This window comes from Trichomycterus rosablanca, chromosome 7 (genome assembly GCF_030014385.1).
Source record: "Trichomycterus rosablanca isolate fTriRos1 chromosome 7, fTriRos1.hap1, whole genome shotgun sequence".
In the NCBI taxonomy this organism is placed as follows: domain Eukaryota; kingdom Metazoa; phylum Chordata; class Actinopteri; order Siluriformes; family Trichomycteridae; genus Trichomycterus; species Trichomycterus rosablanca.
In genome coordinates, this window is record NC_085994.1 from 14110616 (window position 1) to 14125627 (window position 15012).

The following is a 15012-nucleotide window of genomic DNA, read 5'->3' on the forward strand; positions in this document are numbered from 1 at the left end:
AAAGTAAGTGAGTGTGTTTGACGTTAAACTTGTGAACTGATGAATCTTGTGTAATGAGTAACTACCGTTTCTGTCATGAATGTAACCAAAGTGTAAAACATGACGTTAAAATCCTAATAAACTGTGGTCATTAAAATAAAGTTTCTATCCCTTTAATTGCTACAACAGCTTCCACTCTTCCTGGAAGGCTTTACAGAGGATTTAATGGTGTGTGTAGAAAACAAAATTGTCAAACCATGTCTTTGTGGGCTTCACTTTGTGTGCATGGCACACTTATGCTTGAACAGGTCAGGGCTTTCCTCAAATTGTTGCCATTAAGTTGAAAGCAAATGTATTTAATATAATTAATTTTATACAAGGTGGTACGGTGATGCAGTGGGTAGCACTTTCACCTCGCAGCAAGAAGGGCCTGGGTTCAATCCCTGACCAGCCAGGGTCATTTCTGTGTGGAGTTTGCATCTTCACTCTGTGTCTGGGACTCTGGGTGTCATGTTGCTCTGCTCAGCAAGCCTTAAGGCTTTCTTATTGACTTGTCACTGCTGTGATTTTAGTGAGGAACAGCAAGATTGTAAAGGGGCACATGCCCCAGTAAATTGGATCCAATTATGCCCCAGGCCAAACATGACTCTGCCCCTCTGAGCCAAGCGAGGTCCATAAAAACATGGTTAAACAAGTTTGGTGTGGAGGAACATTACTCATGTCCTTAATCCGGGTAAACACCTTTTGGAATTATTTGAAATGTTAATTGTGAGTTAGGCCTTCCTGATCAACATCAGTGCCTGATCTGACATTAATTTATTTCAAAATGGAGAAAACTCGGAACATCTGTGGACCCATTCAGAATCTGCAAGCCTGTAAAAATTTGCCTTAAAGACAGTTCATCCAGAGAGTCACCAACGGAATTAAAAGGGAACTTCACAAGACTCAGCTAAGGTCACTGTTTGTGACTACAGAATAAGAAACAAACCAGGCAAATTTGAATTTATGAAAGGGCAGCGAGGAGAAAAACTTGGGATAATGTTTGCATATGTATGTTTGCATTTCAATGGCTGAAAAGAAACACTTAAGTGGTCTGGTCAAAGTTCTCACTTTAACCCAGAGATCCTGAGGCAAGACTGGAAATTAGCAGTTTATGCATGAAAACCAGGCAGCGAGTTTTATTTAAAGCAGTTTTGCAAAAAAAACTGTGGTCCCTCTACACCAAAGTCTAAGACTTTAATCAAATGATAGAAAGCATTTTGTTGCAGTCATTGCAGTTATTGTTAAATGTGGTGCAACCAGTACTTCCTTTCATTCAGAAATATGGGTGTTGAGTAACTTGTGAGCAACTAAAAATTGTGTTTTAGACAATGTATTTTATTTTCACTAAAGAAATATTTGGGTAATTTTATATTTGTCCAGGGCGCTTTGGTGGATTGGCACCTGTCCAGTGTATTCTTGCCTTATGCATCTAGGGTTTCCCAGCGGAACTAGACCAACTACGACCCGGATCAGGATAAAACAGTTGATGAAAATGAATGCATGAATTGTACGGTATTGTATTCCAGTGGAAACAAATGTTTTCAACCAATAAGTATTAACATGTTTTCTGACAGATGTAAGGAATCTCACTGTAAACGTAACTTAACTCAATGAACTAAAATTAAGTGTAAGTTCAAATGTGATAGTGCTATATACGTGTAATGGTATAACAGATAACTGGTACACAAATTCTGTACTTACACCGTTAACATAATATAGATAAAATATTATACATCATGATAAACATTTGTTTTTTTAACAATTTAGTCTATTTTATATATCGGGTAAAACTTCAAAATAGTCTTCAAAGTCTTCGAGTCTTCAAAATAAACTACTATTTTAATTAACTACTCAAAGCTAAGAGCTACTGGAAAACAGTTTGTAGTCCTTCCAACCAAAGAAGCCTAATTATTTCTTACAGTGCAGCTGCTGTTAAAAAAATTAATCGACTTTAAAAATGCACAGCTGTAAGATGATACCATGACATGGCAAATCATTATATTGGGATGTGTGTTTATCATATTATTAATGTTTTATACTGTTTACCTATTTAAATTAATTAAATTCAATTATTTAAAATGAAAGATGCCACATTAATAAAGTGCTGGAAATATGCCAAATAAAGTGCTGGAAATGCAAAGTCAAGTGGTTTTACACCAAAAATCTGGGTTCAATATTATGTTATGTTATGTCTAGTAATACAATACTTTTGCTTTAAGTCTAGTAATTTTGAATTTACCACATTAAACCGCATACCCTGCAGTAAACTGATGCTCTGTCCAGGATAACCATACACACCCAAAGCAATCACATATTGTTTTTTCAACTTAACATTTGTTAACCAAAGACAAAGATAAAACCTCAATTTAAGTGAGAGAGAACAGTGAAGGGAGTATAACAAAACTGAGACTTTGAACACCATAAAAGTCTTTCAACAGCAGATATTTTGCAACTAACATTTGGGGAGGGGGCTGTTTTGGACAATGCAATAAATACTCAAATATGTTATTTATTAATTAACTTGAACCTTTATTTTCAGATTTTTAGTGTTTTCAATGCAAACCTAACTACTTTTGTTAAAAAGCTGGTATAACTTGTATATATGCAGTTGTGCAAGTGGAATTTTTGCCCGTTCATGCTGTATACAAACTTCTGTAGTTGAACAGTCTGTGGTGACCATGGTCTGATTCTCTTCTTCATTACTGGTCAATATATTTTCAATCGGAGACAGATCTGGACTGCAGGCAGGCCAGTCAAGTGCACTCACTTTATGTCTACAAAGCCACACTGCAGAATGAGGCCTGGCACTGACCTGCTGAAAAGGACATGGAGTTTCTAGGAAAAGGAACCTCATGGCAGAAGATGTCTCTCCATAATACCAATATAAGCCAATATAAGCCTCCATATCAATAGTGCCTGCACATACATACAGAGGGCAGTTGTAGCCTAGCAGTTAAGGTACTGGACTAGTAATCAAAAGGTCGCTGGTTCAATCCCCACCACTGCCAGGTTGTCAAGGCCCTTTACCCTTAACTGCTTAGATAATATACTGGCACAGTACTGTAGTCACGTTGGGTGAAAGCTTCTGCTAAATGCTGAAAATGTAACTATATGCAGACCACCCATGCCAAATTAAGCACTGTAGTTGGTGAAATACCTAAACTCTTTGCAATCCTTCTCTGAGAAACATTGTCTTTGAACTGACTGACAATTCTCTAATTTTTTTCTCTGCAAAAACTCCTGCTCTAAAACATTTATTTTCTTATTTTTTTTAAGTGCATCTTTAACTGTGGTAGGAGTCTGTAAATTTTGTTTACTCATAGTAGCACTTAGTTAGAAGGACAATTTAGTTAGAAGGACAAATTACAGTGGTACCTTGTAACTCAACATCCTCTAAACGCAAAATTTCAACACACTTCGTTGAGAAATTTGTACCCTTAAACTCAACATTTCCCTTAAACTCAACGTGTTCAGTTTTTTTTTTTTTTTTTTTTTTTAAATTATTTTATTTCAAATTAACAATGAACAGTCGCTTTGTTCAGCCCCTGACTAGAGCAGTGTGGTAATGCGTCATCAAAGTGTGCATATGAGACGAAACTGCATTTGTGTGGAATAACTGTCAGATTCACTATGAAAGCTTCCACATGTATCTGTGTTTAGCTGGATTTTCCTCACTGTTTCACTTTTAAACTTGTGTTACAGCTCGGGGTTCTGAGAAATTGTAAGAATCAGCTTTGTATTTCAATGTTTTTTATATTATACTTGTGTTATGTTCAGTGTATAAGTGTCAAAAACAACCCCATTATTTTACATATTTTACATTGGCCTAAAATATATGCAAATCCATGGGACCATGAAATGCATTAACAGGTTTTCAATACATCCTTAGGGGGAAAAAACCCTTGAAACTCAAAGCCTTTTAAACTCAACGGCAGTCCCAGAACCAATTGACGTTGAGTTTCAAGGAACCACTGTAATTACAAATGTTAAATGGATTGTAATTAACCCATGAAGCAGCATAACATGTTTTTTGCATTAACAAAAAAAAATAAAATAAATAAATAAATAAATAAATTATATATATATATATATATATATATATATATATATATATATATATATATATTTATTTATTTATTTATTTTTTATTTATTTATTTATTTATTTATTTATTTATTATTTATTTATTTATTTATTTATTTTTTTATTTTTTTATTTATTTTTTTTTAAATAAAAGCATATGTTCTCAAATAGGTTTAAAAAAAGTATTATAGCCGCTCAGGTGGCGCAGCGGTAAAAACACACGCTGCAACCAGAGCTGGGATCTCTAATACATCGTATCGAATCTCAGCTCTGCCTGCCGGCTACATGAACAACGATTGGCCTGTTGTTCAGATGGGCGGGCCTAAGCCGGATGGGGTCTCTCTCTGTCAGACTGGTGCAATTACGACCTCTGCTGGCTGATTAGAGGCGCCTGCACAGAGAGGACAAAAGAGTGCTCTTAGGGTGTGTCTCTCCGTACACAACGCTAGGTGGCACAACACTCGTAAATGTGTGGGTGATAAGATGCATAAGGCTTGCTGCCCACGTGTTGGAGGGGGCGTAAGTTAGCTTCGATCTTCTCGGTATAGGCAGAGAGGAAGCGTGATGCAATTGGGCAACTGGATGCACTAAAGGGGGAGAAAAAGGGGAGAAAATGCAAAAAAAAAAAAAAAGTATTGATAATGATGTGACCACTGACTATTAGCTGGAATGAGCTGGTAAGTTAGTTGGTTGGTTGAAAGCTGTAGAACGAGAGTTTGATTGATGTGTTGAGTCGACAGGTGGGCTGAGTCAGCAACTGAACCTCAATGAAACGTTCACAAAACGTGTGTGTGAGAGAGAGTAAAGCACAAAAGCTTACAAAATTAATGAATGTTTAATTACTTGGGATTAAACCTATTGTTTTTTTATAATGACTCTATAAAACGAACCTTGGAGCAGAAGAATTTCAGCGGTTTGTTTACAGATTGTATTTCTTAGGTAATTCCAGTCCGTTGGTCTTGCTGTAACTGGGGTAACCTTTAAAGAAAAAAAACAGCTCATTCCGGCTAGCTATTGGTCAGTGGTGACATCATTATCAATAACCCCGCCCCTTTCACCCCCGCAGCACAAGCACACACAGACACGAGGTAAAAAAACAAAGCAAAGCCGGGGCTGGTTTTTTCATGGCGGCTTTCTTTTCTTGCCGCAAAATCTCCGGTCGATTCCCCAGCTATCTGCATGTCTGAAACCATACCTCATTCACTACATAGTGAACTAAGAAGTTACACTTTCGTTTTATAAATCAAACCTGGTATCAAACATACAACGCAGTTATAAGATGCCACAAAGCATTGCACTAGGTCAGAGCCATGGAGATGTGTAAGGAATGCTGACTTGTATACAGAGAGTATAGTGCAATTTTAGACGCACACACACACACACGTTTTTTGACATCACAAGAACTTTGTCCTGATCAAGTCGACGGTGGGTCCGTCGCCACATGGAAAGACGGTGCTAACACACCCTGGACAAGGCACACATCCACTGCAGTACATACACATTAATTTACACACCAACCTTCATTGTTTTATGGGGTGTGGGAGGACACCAGAATGTTCTGAGAAAAAGAGAAAGCAAGGAACAATCATGGGTCCTCAGGCTCTGTGTTGCTGCACCACCATGTCACAAATAATTACAATAATCTAGGGTAGATGGAATGCCTTTATTTGTCATATACACATGTACAGCACATTATCTTTTCCCTCACATTTCCCAGCTTGGACGCTGGGGTCAGAGTGCTGGGTGAGTCATTGAACAGTGCCCCCTGGAACAGAGAGGGTTAAGGGCCTTTTTTAAGGGCCCAACAGTGGCTGCATGGCACAGTCGTGATTTAACATTTAACTTTCAGATTGACAGCTCAAAGCTCTACCCACTAGGCTACCACTGTCATTGTACTAATGAAACATGTAAATGGTGAATTGCTTCCAGTTTGTTCTTGGAATAAATGTTTTTACTAACATGGGTGGCACCACTAGCAGAGTGGAGTTTTTTTTTTGTCTGTGTGGAACTGTCCATGGACAAGCAAGGGTTTTTCTTGTCCTTGGCTGCTGGCTGGATCTAGGTACATGTGACAATTTATTACTTTATCCGTATAATGGACATGTGAATTATGGACATTTAAATAAACAATAAATTCACCAATCACAGATAAATTACACTATGTTTATTACACTACGGCCAAGAGTATCCCATCCCAAATCCATGGGCATACATATTTTGGAGTGTGCGCCAATTTAATCAAAAACTTATTTAAGAGGTCAGGCATTAATGCTGGAGTAGAAGGTGTACCTACATGTGTTTAAAAGTATTTTTAAGGACCATGCTTTACATATGGAGCTTGCTTTGTGCACAGAGGCACAGTCATGTTGGATAAAAAAGGGCCTTCTTAAAAATAGTTGCCAGAAGCATCAAAGCATGTGGTTTCTCTGGAATCTAACTGTTTTTCTGGAATCTGGAATCTAAACTGTTCACCATTTGCAAACCCATTATTAACCCACAGCAATTGCAGCTTACATTATATATTTATGGTGTTAATTTTATATATATTGTAAGTATATTTTGCTATATTTATATGGTTCTGGTCTCATAGTGGCAGAACAGCAACATAAGTCCTGGAAACCTGGGTTTAATTCTGGCCTCCGGCCATTCTTTGTAAGGAATTGGGGATGTTTGTGTTTTCTACAGACATTCTGGCTCTCTCAAGGCTTGCAAACACATGCAAGGTCTGCTTGAAATTGTCGCTTGTTGTTAATGAGTAACCCTGGGTTTCCTAAAGACCTCTAGACCAGCCAGAACGAAACCATTACAAAAAATATTTATATATGGTAAACTGTATACATTTATGCACATTAAGGAAAAATGTAAAATATTAAAGACAAAATGGGCAAGCTGTAGCCTAGTGGTTGAGGTACTGGGCTAGTAGGTTGCTGCTGATGGGCCATTGAGCAAGGCCCTTAACCCTCAATTGCTCAGACTTTATACTGTACCTGTAATGTAAGTCGTTGTGGATAAAGGTAACTGCTAAATGCCAAAAATGTACATTTACATTTTCGGCATTTAGCAGACACTTTTATCCAAAGTGACTTACAGTACCGTACCGTTCGGTGACAGTAAATTGCCAAAGCAATTGAGGGTTAAGGGCCTGCTCAGGGGCCCAACAGTGGCAACCTGACAATGATGGAGCTATTAGCTTTTGATTACTAGTCCAGTACCTTAACTGCTAGGCTACAACTGCCCTTAATGTAAATGTAACAAAATAAAAAAATGGCATTAATATGTCATTTAGCCTGGATGTATTTTAACATTTTGTTTACTATTTGTATACTATGTATATATTTTTCTGTATAGAGACACATAACATATAATGTGTATATACAGTATGTGTAGGTATATACAGTGTATCACAAAAGTAAGTACACCCCTCACATTTCTGCAGATATTTAAGTATATCTTTTCATGGGACAACACTGACAAAATGACACTTTGACACAATGAAAAGTAGTCTGTGTGCAGCTTATATAACAGTGTAAATTTATTCTTCCCTCAAAATAACTCAATATACAGCCATTAATGTCTAAACCACCGGCAACAAAAGTGAGTACACCCCTAAGAGACTACACCCCTAAATGTCCAAATTGAGCACTGCTTGTCATTTTCCCTCCAAAATGTCATGTGACTCGTTAGTGTTACTAGGTCTCAGGTGTGCATAGGGAGCAGGTGTGTTCAATTTAGTAGTACAGCTCTCACACTCTCTTATACTGGTCACTGAAAGTTCCAACATGGCACCTCATGGCAAAGAACTCTCTGAGGATCTTAAAAGACGAATTGTTGCGCTACATGAAGATGGCCAAGGCTACAAGAAGATTGCCAACACCCTGAAACTGAGCTGCAGCACAGTGGCCAAGATCATCCAGCGTTTTAAAAGAGCAGGGTCCACTCAGAACAGACCTCGTGTTGGTCGTCCAAAGAAGCTGAGTGCACGTGCTCAGCGTCACATCCAACTGCTGTCTTTGAAAGATAGGCGCAGGAGTGCTGTCAGCATTGCTGCAGAGATTGAAAAGGTGGGGGGTCAGCCTGTCAGTGCTCAGACCATACGCCGCACACTACATCAAATTGGTCTGCATGGCTGTCACCCCAGAAGGAAGCCTCTTCTGAAGTCTCTACACAAGAAAGCCCGCAAACAGTTTGCTGAAGACATGTCAACAAAGGACATGGATTACTGGAACCATGTCCTATGGTCTGATGAGACCAAGATTAATTTGTTTGGTTCAGATGGTCTCAAGCATGTGTGGCGGCAATCAGGTGAGGAGTACAAAGATAAGTGTGTCATGCCTACAGTCAAGCATGGTGGTGGGAATGCCATGGTCTGGGGCTGCATGAGTGCAGCAGGTGTTGGGGAGTTACATTTCATTGAGGGACACATGAACTCCAATATGTACTGTGAAATACTGAAGCAGAGCATGATCCCCTCCCTCCGGAAACTGGGTCGCAGGGCAGTGTTCCAGCATGATAATGACCCCAAACACACCTCTAAGACGACCACTGCTTTATTGAAGAGGCTGAGGGTAAAGGTGATGGACTGGCCAAGCATGTCTCCAGACCTAAACCCAATAGAACATCTTTGGGGCATCCTCAAGCGGAAGGTGGAGGAGCGCAAAGTCTCGAATATCCGCCAGCTCCGTGATGTCGTCATGGAGGAGTGGAAAAGCATTCCAGTGGCAACCTGTGAAGCTCTGGTAAACTCCATGCCCAGGAGAGTTAAGGAAGTTCTGGGAAATAATGGTGGCCACACAAAATATTGACACTTCAGGAACTTTCACTAAGGGGTGTACTCACTTTTGTTGCCGGTGGTTTAGACATTAATGGCTGTATATTGAGTTATTTTGAGGGAAGAATAAATTTACACTGTTATATAAGCTGCACACAGACTACTTTTCATTGTGTCAAAGTGTCATTTTGTCAGTGTTGTCCCATGAAAAGATATACTTAAATATCTGCAGAAATGTGAGGGGTGTACTCACTTCTGTGATACACTGTATATGGCTATATTGGCCTCATTGTGCAATATTGTCACGTCACTTTACTATTTAATAATTTAATTACTATTCAGTCTTTACACTGAAACTATACCTCATGCATCATTACAGTTACCAGTTATCCATTTTATGTAAAATACAAGAAATACTCAGTTCTAGTTTTTCTGTTTGCTTTTGTTTTGTTTTGTACTGTTAATTATTTGTTGTAGATAGATAGATAGATAAGATAGATACTTTATTTATCCCGAAGGAAATTATTGGTCTCCAGTAGTTTAACAAGCAAAAGAAGAGAAACTAATACAAATACAAATAAAGTAAGTAAGTAAGTAAATAAGGTGCATTTATACAGCATATGGTATGCAACAGAAAAACAGTATGTGCAAATTGTGCATCTGGTACATGTAATAGAAGCAGTAGTGAATCTATTCTTATAAACAATATATACAGATAAGAATAAATTTAGAAATAAGGATATTGTTATAGTTATAAATATATACAATGTGAATATATATAATAGAATATGACTATAGACTGTATATCAGATATAGAATATATCAATTGTATTATGCTACTGGGGCTTTAATTTCCTTCGGGATCAATAAAGTATCTATCTATCTGTCTGTCTGTCTGTCTGTCTATCTCTCTCTCTCTATCTATCTAATTTGAGTGAAAAACGTTTGCCTTCGTTTTACTGTATTCAGATGCTAAATCATTTTTCCTTAACAAACTTCACACGAGGTGCTAGAAACAACAAAAGTACAACATTGCCCACCTACAGTCATTAAAAAATAATACATTTTTAATGCAAAAGGATTTTGTTAAAAACTACTTCCAAGAATCACTGCGGCACAGCAAAACTTTCCCCACTGCTGCATTGGCTTCAACGAGACAGCAGCAGCCACTGCGTCAGTACCCACCAAACCCGCCCCTGCCCAGTCTAAACCGGTTCTGGAGGCAAAGCGCGCGCTCCCAGCACGCCCCCTCGTGTCACGCGCCAAAACAAAAGCGCGCGACCGACGCCGATTCTGGCCTTCTGACTGGGTTAGTGAGACACTCGAGCCTCCGCGCAAGGCCGGCTCTGATTGGTGGGTGGGCACAAACGCTGACGACGACGTTGTTGTCATTGCGAGGTCTCGACGTTGATTGGTTGTTTTTTTAGCTTCATGAAGGCGAGTTGTAAACCAACGGGTGCATTAGGAAAATACATAGAAGGGTGGAAATAAAGCGTGGCTGATTAAGAAGAGCGTGTTTCTGTTTAGTTACTGCGGCTGAGACTCGAGAGCAGATTAGCATCCTTCTTTGTACCTCAGCTCTCCACCATTTTGTTGAGATTTTTAGTCTTAACGGTAGAAAGTGGTCTAGAGAGGACCGGATTTGAGCTGTGCGGCAACGAGGCTTTTGTTTGCTGCGAAACAGGGCAGCTTCGCGTCGCCCTTTTTAGAGCTATCTTCTGATAGTTCTAGGGCCGGGCAAACCCTCGTTTTTACAGGTTTTATCTTGGAATTTTAATTCAGCCGTGTTGTTTGTTTATCAGCGGGGTCCTGGATCGGGTAAAGCGGGAGCAACCGGCAGTCTGTAGAAAACCGGTCGGTTGATTCACCTCCTTAGCCGCATTTCTATTGTTTTGACTCCCGGCTTTAATCCCGACGTTTTACCCGAACCCGGATCCCGCGCTCTCTTCTAAATCTCCCACCAAACACACCGTAGTTAGTGTTAGCTTTTACCTGTTTTAACAATCATATTAGAAATGTGCTCCCGGGTGTGGTTCGTAACCGACCGGCGCATCAGCCAGGAGTATCCTCAAGTTCAGATCCTCCGGGCTCTGAAGGAGCGATGCGTCGAGGATGAGGTGGAATTCCGCTATCTGTTAATGGACGAGATCGTTATCACCATCACCGATGGACAACTGGGTAAGTAAAGCATCCTTCAAATCATTCGTTTCATCATCCATCTTTTAATGCTTTGTTTTGAGTTGGTTGCTTGTATGGCCTATTTTATCATTCATGTACTGTATGCATCGAGTGTTTTAAAATACACAATCGAGAAATGAATTAGGTGAGAATATAGCTCGTCAATTATTACATTCTTAGGTTATCCTCAAGTTCCACAATCTTTTTCATGCACTGATTAACAATCATTTACATTTTCGGCATTTACCACTAGGCTACGGCTTGCCCATTAACAATCACATCATGAATGAACAAACATGCTGGCATATGTTTATCATTACTGTCAACGTTTTTAATCTAAAGATACTTAATTGTGTTGCAAAATGTGCTTTATTTTTTGCGTGATATTGGTATTTAACTGCTTTGGCAATAATTTATTGCCTATTTGGATCATTTTACAGTGTCGTGACTGTTGTTATTTGACAGTATTGTACTTCAATGATCACTTATGGCGTTTTAATTATAAGACATATAGCAGTTACAGTTAAAACAGGGTGTTAAACAGTTCTTATTTACATAATTTGACGTGTATTGATTAACGCTGTGGTGGCGTGGTTGGGTACATATGCAGGACACATGTATTTTACATTTTAACAAATTGCGAGTTCAGAATAGGAAAAATAATAGGAAAAATAGCTCTTAATAATAATAATAATAATAATAATATCATTAGTAGTAGTAGTAGTAGTAATGCGCACTTTTTATCAATAACCTCAACACACTAACGTTAAATAGGCTACCTTTATGTTGAATGGAGATTCACTGGCGTTGTTTTGCCTCTTGTTAGCTTTATGCTAATCTGCGTTACACTGACCGCCTAACCCAGTTTTTCCGGTCAGAGTTCAGGATTAGCGCAGATACTGACCGTTTTCTTTTAAATATAGTCAAATACAGTTAATAAATGTTTGTTTTTTGGGTTAGGTAATGACCAAAGACCATTTACTGTATTAGTTTATCATGTGTGAACCTGTGTGTGTCACGAGCTGCGCTAGTATTCATGTAAGGATAATAATGCGGCGCGCGGGACCGGAGGTTGCAGTTCATTCAGTTTATACTGCACGAGAGCGCGCATTACCAAATTTACAAATAATTCTCAGAAAAATCTATGCAGTCATTTTCTTAATCGCATACAATGATTAGTTTGAAAGTGATGTTGATTTTTGGCGCCTTATTTGATAATTTGAAGTTTACAAATTAGGCTAATGTAGTTGGAATAGGGATGTAAATGACTTACCGGTTAACCTATAACCGTCAAATTAGTCATTGTTCGATTAATGCTGTCGATTAAAAATGTATTTCGAATTTCTTTCCAACAGCTGATGCTTGATTTCAATTGAGAACACAGCAACAGTATGTATAGTATATAAGACTGCTGGTTTGAAACACATTCTAACCCACCCTCAGTGTGCATGTGCCAGTTGTGAACACACTGCATTCAGAGTTTAATCAGAGTAATATCAATGCATTACGCATTATGCGTAATGCATTGATATAATTTTAATCTATAACTATGATGTGTAAACCCTTATACTACTATACTATTAAACTATTATGTGTAAAATCACAAACATTAAAGCCAGTTTGCATCAGAATGAAGTCAGACTGCATGTTAACCTTAGCACTTGTAAATCTGTGTAACTTTTGTGTTCGTGTTTTACAAAAATGATGTTGATGTCTTGCGTGATGCTCCATAAAGGTATATAACTGTGATGTCAGGAAGAGCTTTAACATATTGACTGCCTCTATTCAATTTATTAGCATGTTTAGATAGCACCTGTAACAAACCGTCATTCTGATTGCTAAACTGGTTCTACTCACTGTTTATGTTGATCTTACTGTTTTACAGTACTGCCATGTGTACTTTGTTGCTCAGTTTTTGTTTTATCAACAAAACACGTATGACTGATATGAAGCTTAGTGGTGTGTTTAATATTTTGATAGGACACTATATGCTTGTCAGTTATCTGTTAACTCTTGACTAATGACAGTCGGTTATTTGTTAACAGAAATTGCCAAATTTGCAGGCCTAATTTGGCATTTATCTGCCAACAAGGAATAGTGTTGTATGTTAAGATATTTATCTTATCTCATCAGGATGAAGCAGTAAATCAATATTTAAAAAAAATAAATTTTCTAAAAAAAGCTTTTTTTCCCCAATAAATAATAAACAAGGTGATTTCCAGCTTGCTAAGTAGTACTGTATAATGGACAACAGGGTTTCTCCACTAGTTGGCTTGGGACCACAAATAAGACACGAAGCACCATCTGGTGGTCTATGTCTCAATGGTGAAAAATCAAATGGTGAATTATCAACATTCTTTAACCTAAGAATGAGCACTCTGTATTGTCTTAAGGTTGTTTATACATTATCACAATTTTAATTGATAGTCTTTAACATCATTCATATTTTAAGTATTAGATCCACCAGCCTTTCCTGAATGTACCTTCACAGACCACAAGATGGTGATTTGTGTCTCATTTGTGGTCACTGGCGTTCTGGTTGAGAAACCCTATTTTACTTCAAATCACCCCACTAGGTAGAAATCACCCTGAAACACTGGACACAAGGTAGAAATACATTCTGCCACGTAGGTGGTATGGCAGAATATAGGTGTTATACTTGAAGACAATACCTTTATTCCATAATACATATCATGGTATTTGAATCTTTCCCTTTGCAACTTTGTCACTGTGACAACACAATAGCTGGGTTAAATATCTTAGTTGTCTTTCCCATTAAAGAACAAATAATATTATTAATGACGCAGCTACTAAAGTTCTGGAAATATGCCTGTGTGTTTTTATGTTTTAGCCCTACCAGGCAAGAAGTAATAAAATCAACCAATTTGTCTGTTAAAAAAGAGAATTTGAATGATCTTTAAAATTGTACATTGGTACACCTCTAATTTTCATTTCACCCATAGGTTTACTTGGTTAAGCTGCTCTCATCGAGATTAAAATCCAGCCTGTTAATCTTTTCACAGCTGAACTCCTGAGGCAGAATTAGACTGGGTGCCAACAATAAGGACTGATTTACATGCGTTTTAAAAGGTCTTTGACTTGGTTGTTTCTCGGGGGTTTGTTGGTGTGCTAGATGTCATAATGCAATCCTTTAACACACAGTGAATATACTGAGCTGTCCATGTGATGCAGTGAAATATTAGGAAGATTAACTGCAATGTTCACAGCTTACGTGGCAAAATTATTTAGCAAGGGATAAAAGTTTCTTGAACTAATATTTGATTTGAAAAAGGGCATATTTGTTTTGTCACCAGAGTGAGAATAATGGCTTGTAAAGCATGTGATTTGGCAGGGTGTAGAGCAAGTCTGTCCTGTCAGGAGCAGAAGAGGTGAAGATTTTGTCAGTACTTTAGATTGGATGGTAGGGTATGGGTCAAAGCAGGACTGGTTACTTTAGATTTTTACAATCTACAATGGCTTATAAAGATTCACATTTCTTATGGTTTATAACTCTGTTATTGGCCTGTAAATTCTGAAAATTGTAATTTATCTTTTGGTAAACCTAATTTTCTGTCACAAACATGCTAAGGTCTCATGAATGATTTTTACTGGTTGGAAACCTTTGACATTAAAGCTGGGTGATGTAGACAACAGCAATTTTAAATATGTATATAACCCTCTATACTAGGTCATAAAAAATAAGTGTAGACTTAATTAACATTTTTAATCTACTGTCTAATTTATTCAAGTTTGCCCGCCAGCAAGTTACTATAGTGTCTGTGTATTCATGTTGACCTGAATCAGAATGCTTTTATTTCCCACATACAGGATGTACACAGAATGCTTCTGTTGTCGTGCCACATATAAAACAGGTCAGTACAAACACATGACTGTAACATTGCTTAAAAAAAATACCACCAGGGCAGTATGGGATTATCTTCAATTATGTAATTCAAAACAAG

At 38.0% G+C, this 15012-nt stretch overlaps 1 protein-coding gene and 1 long non-coding RNA gene across 2 annotated transcripts in view; one reads left to right on the forward strand and one right to left on the reverse strand.

Moving 5' to 3' along the window:
- Window positions 1-4965: 4965 nt before the first annotated feature.
- Window positions 4966-11968, reverse strand: LOC134318215 (uncharacterized). Its single transcript, XR_010013350.1, has 3 exons — window positions 11830-11968; window positions 10865-11004; window positions 4966-5082 (listed from the first exon to the last, which is right to left on the reverse strand). It is a non-coding gene; the product is annotated as an uncharacterized LOC134318215 (long non-coding RNA).
- rimkla (ribosomal modification protein rimK-like family member A) overlaps window positions 10366-15012 on the forward strand; it is a 36965-nt gene continuing 32318 nt past the window's right edge. The window contains exon 1 of the mRNA XM_062999037.1: window positions 10366-11050. Coding sequence (XP_062855107.1) covers window positions 10888-11050 — 163 coding nt within the window. The 5' untranslated portion in view covers window positions 10366-10887. The remainder of the gene's footprint in view (window positions 11051-15012) is intronic.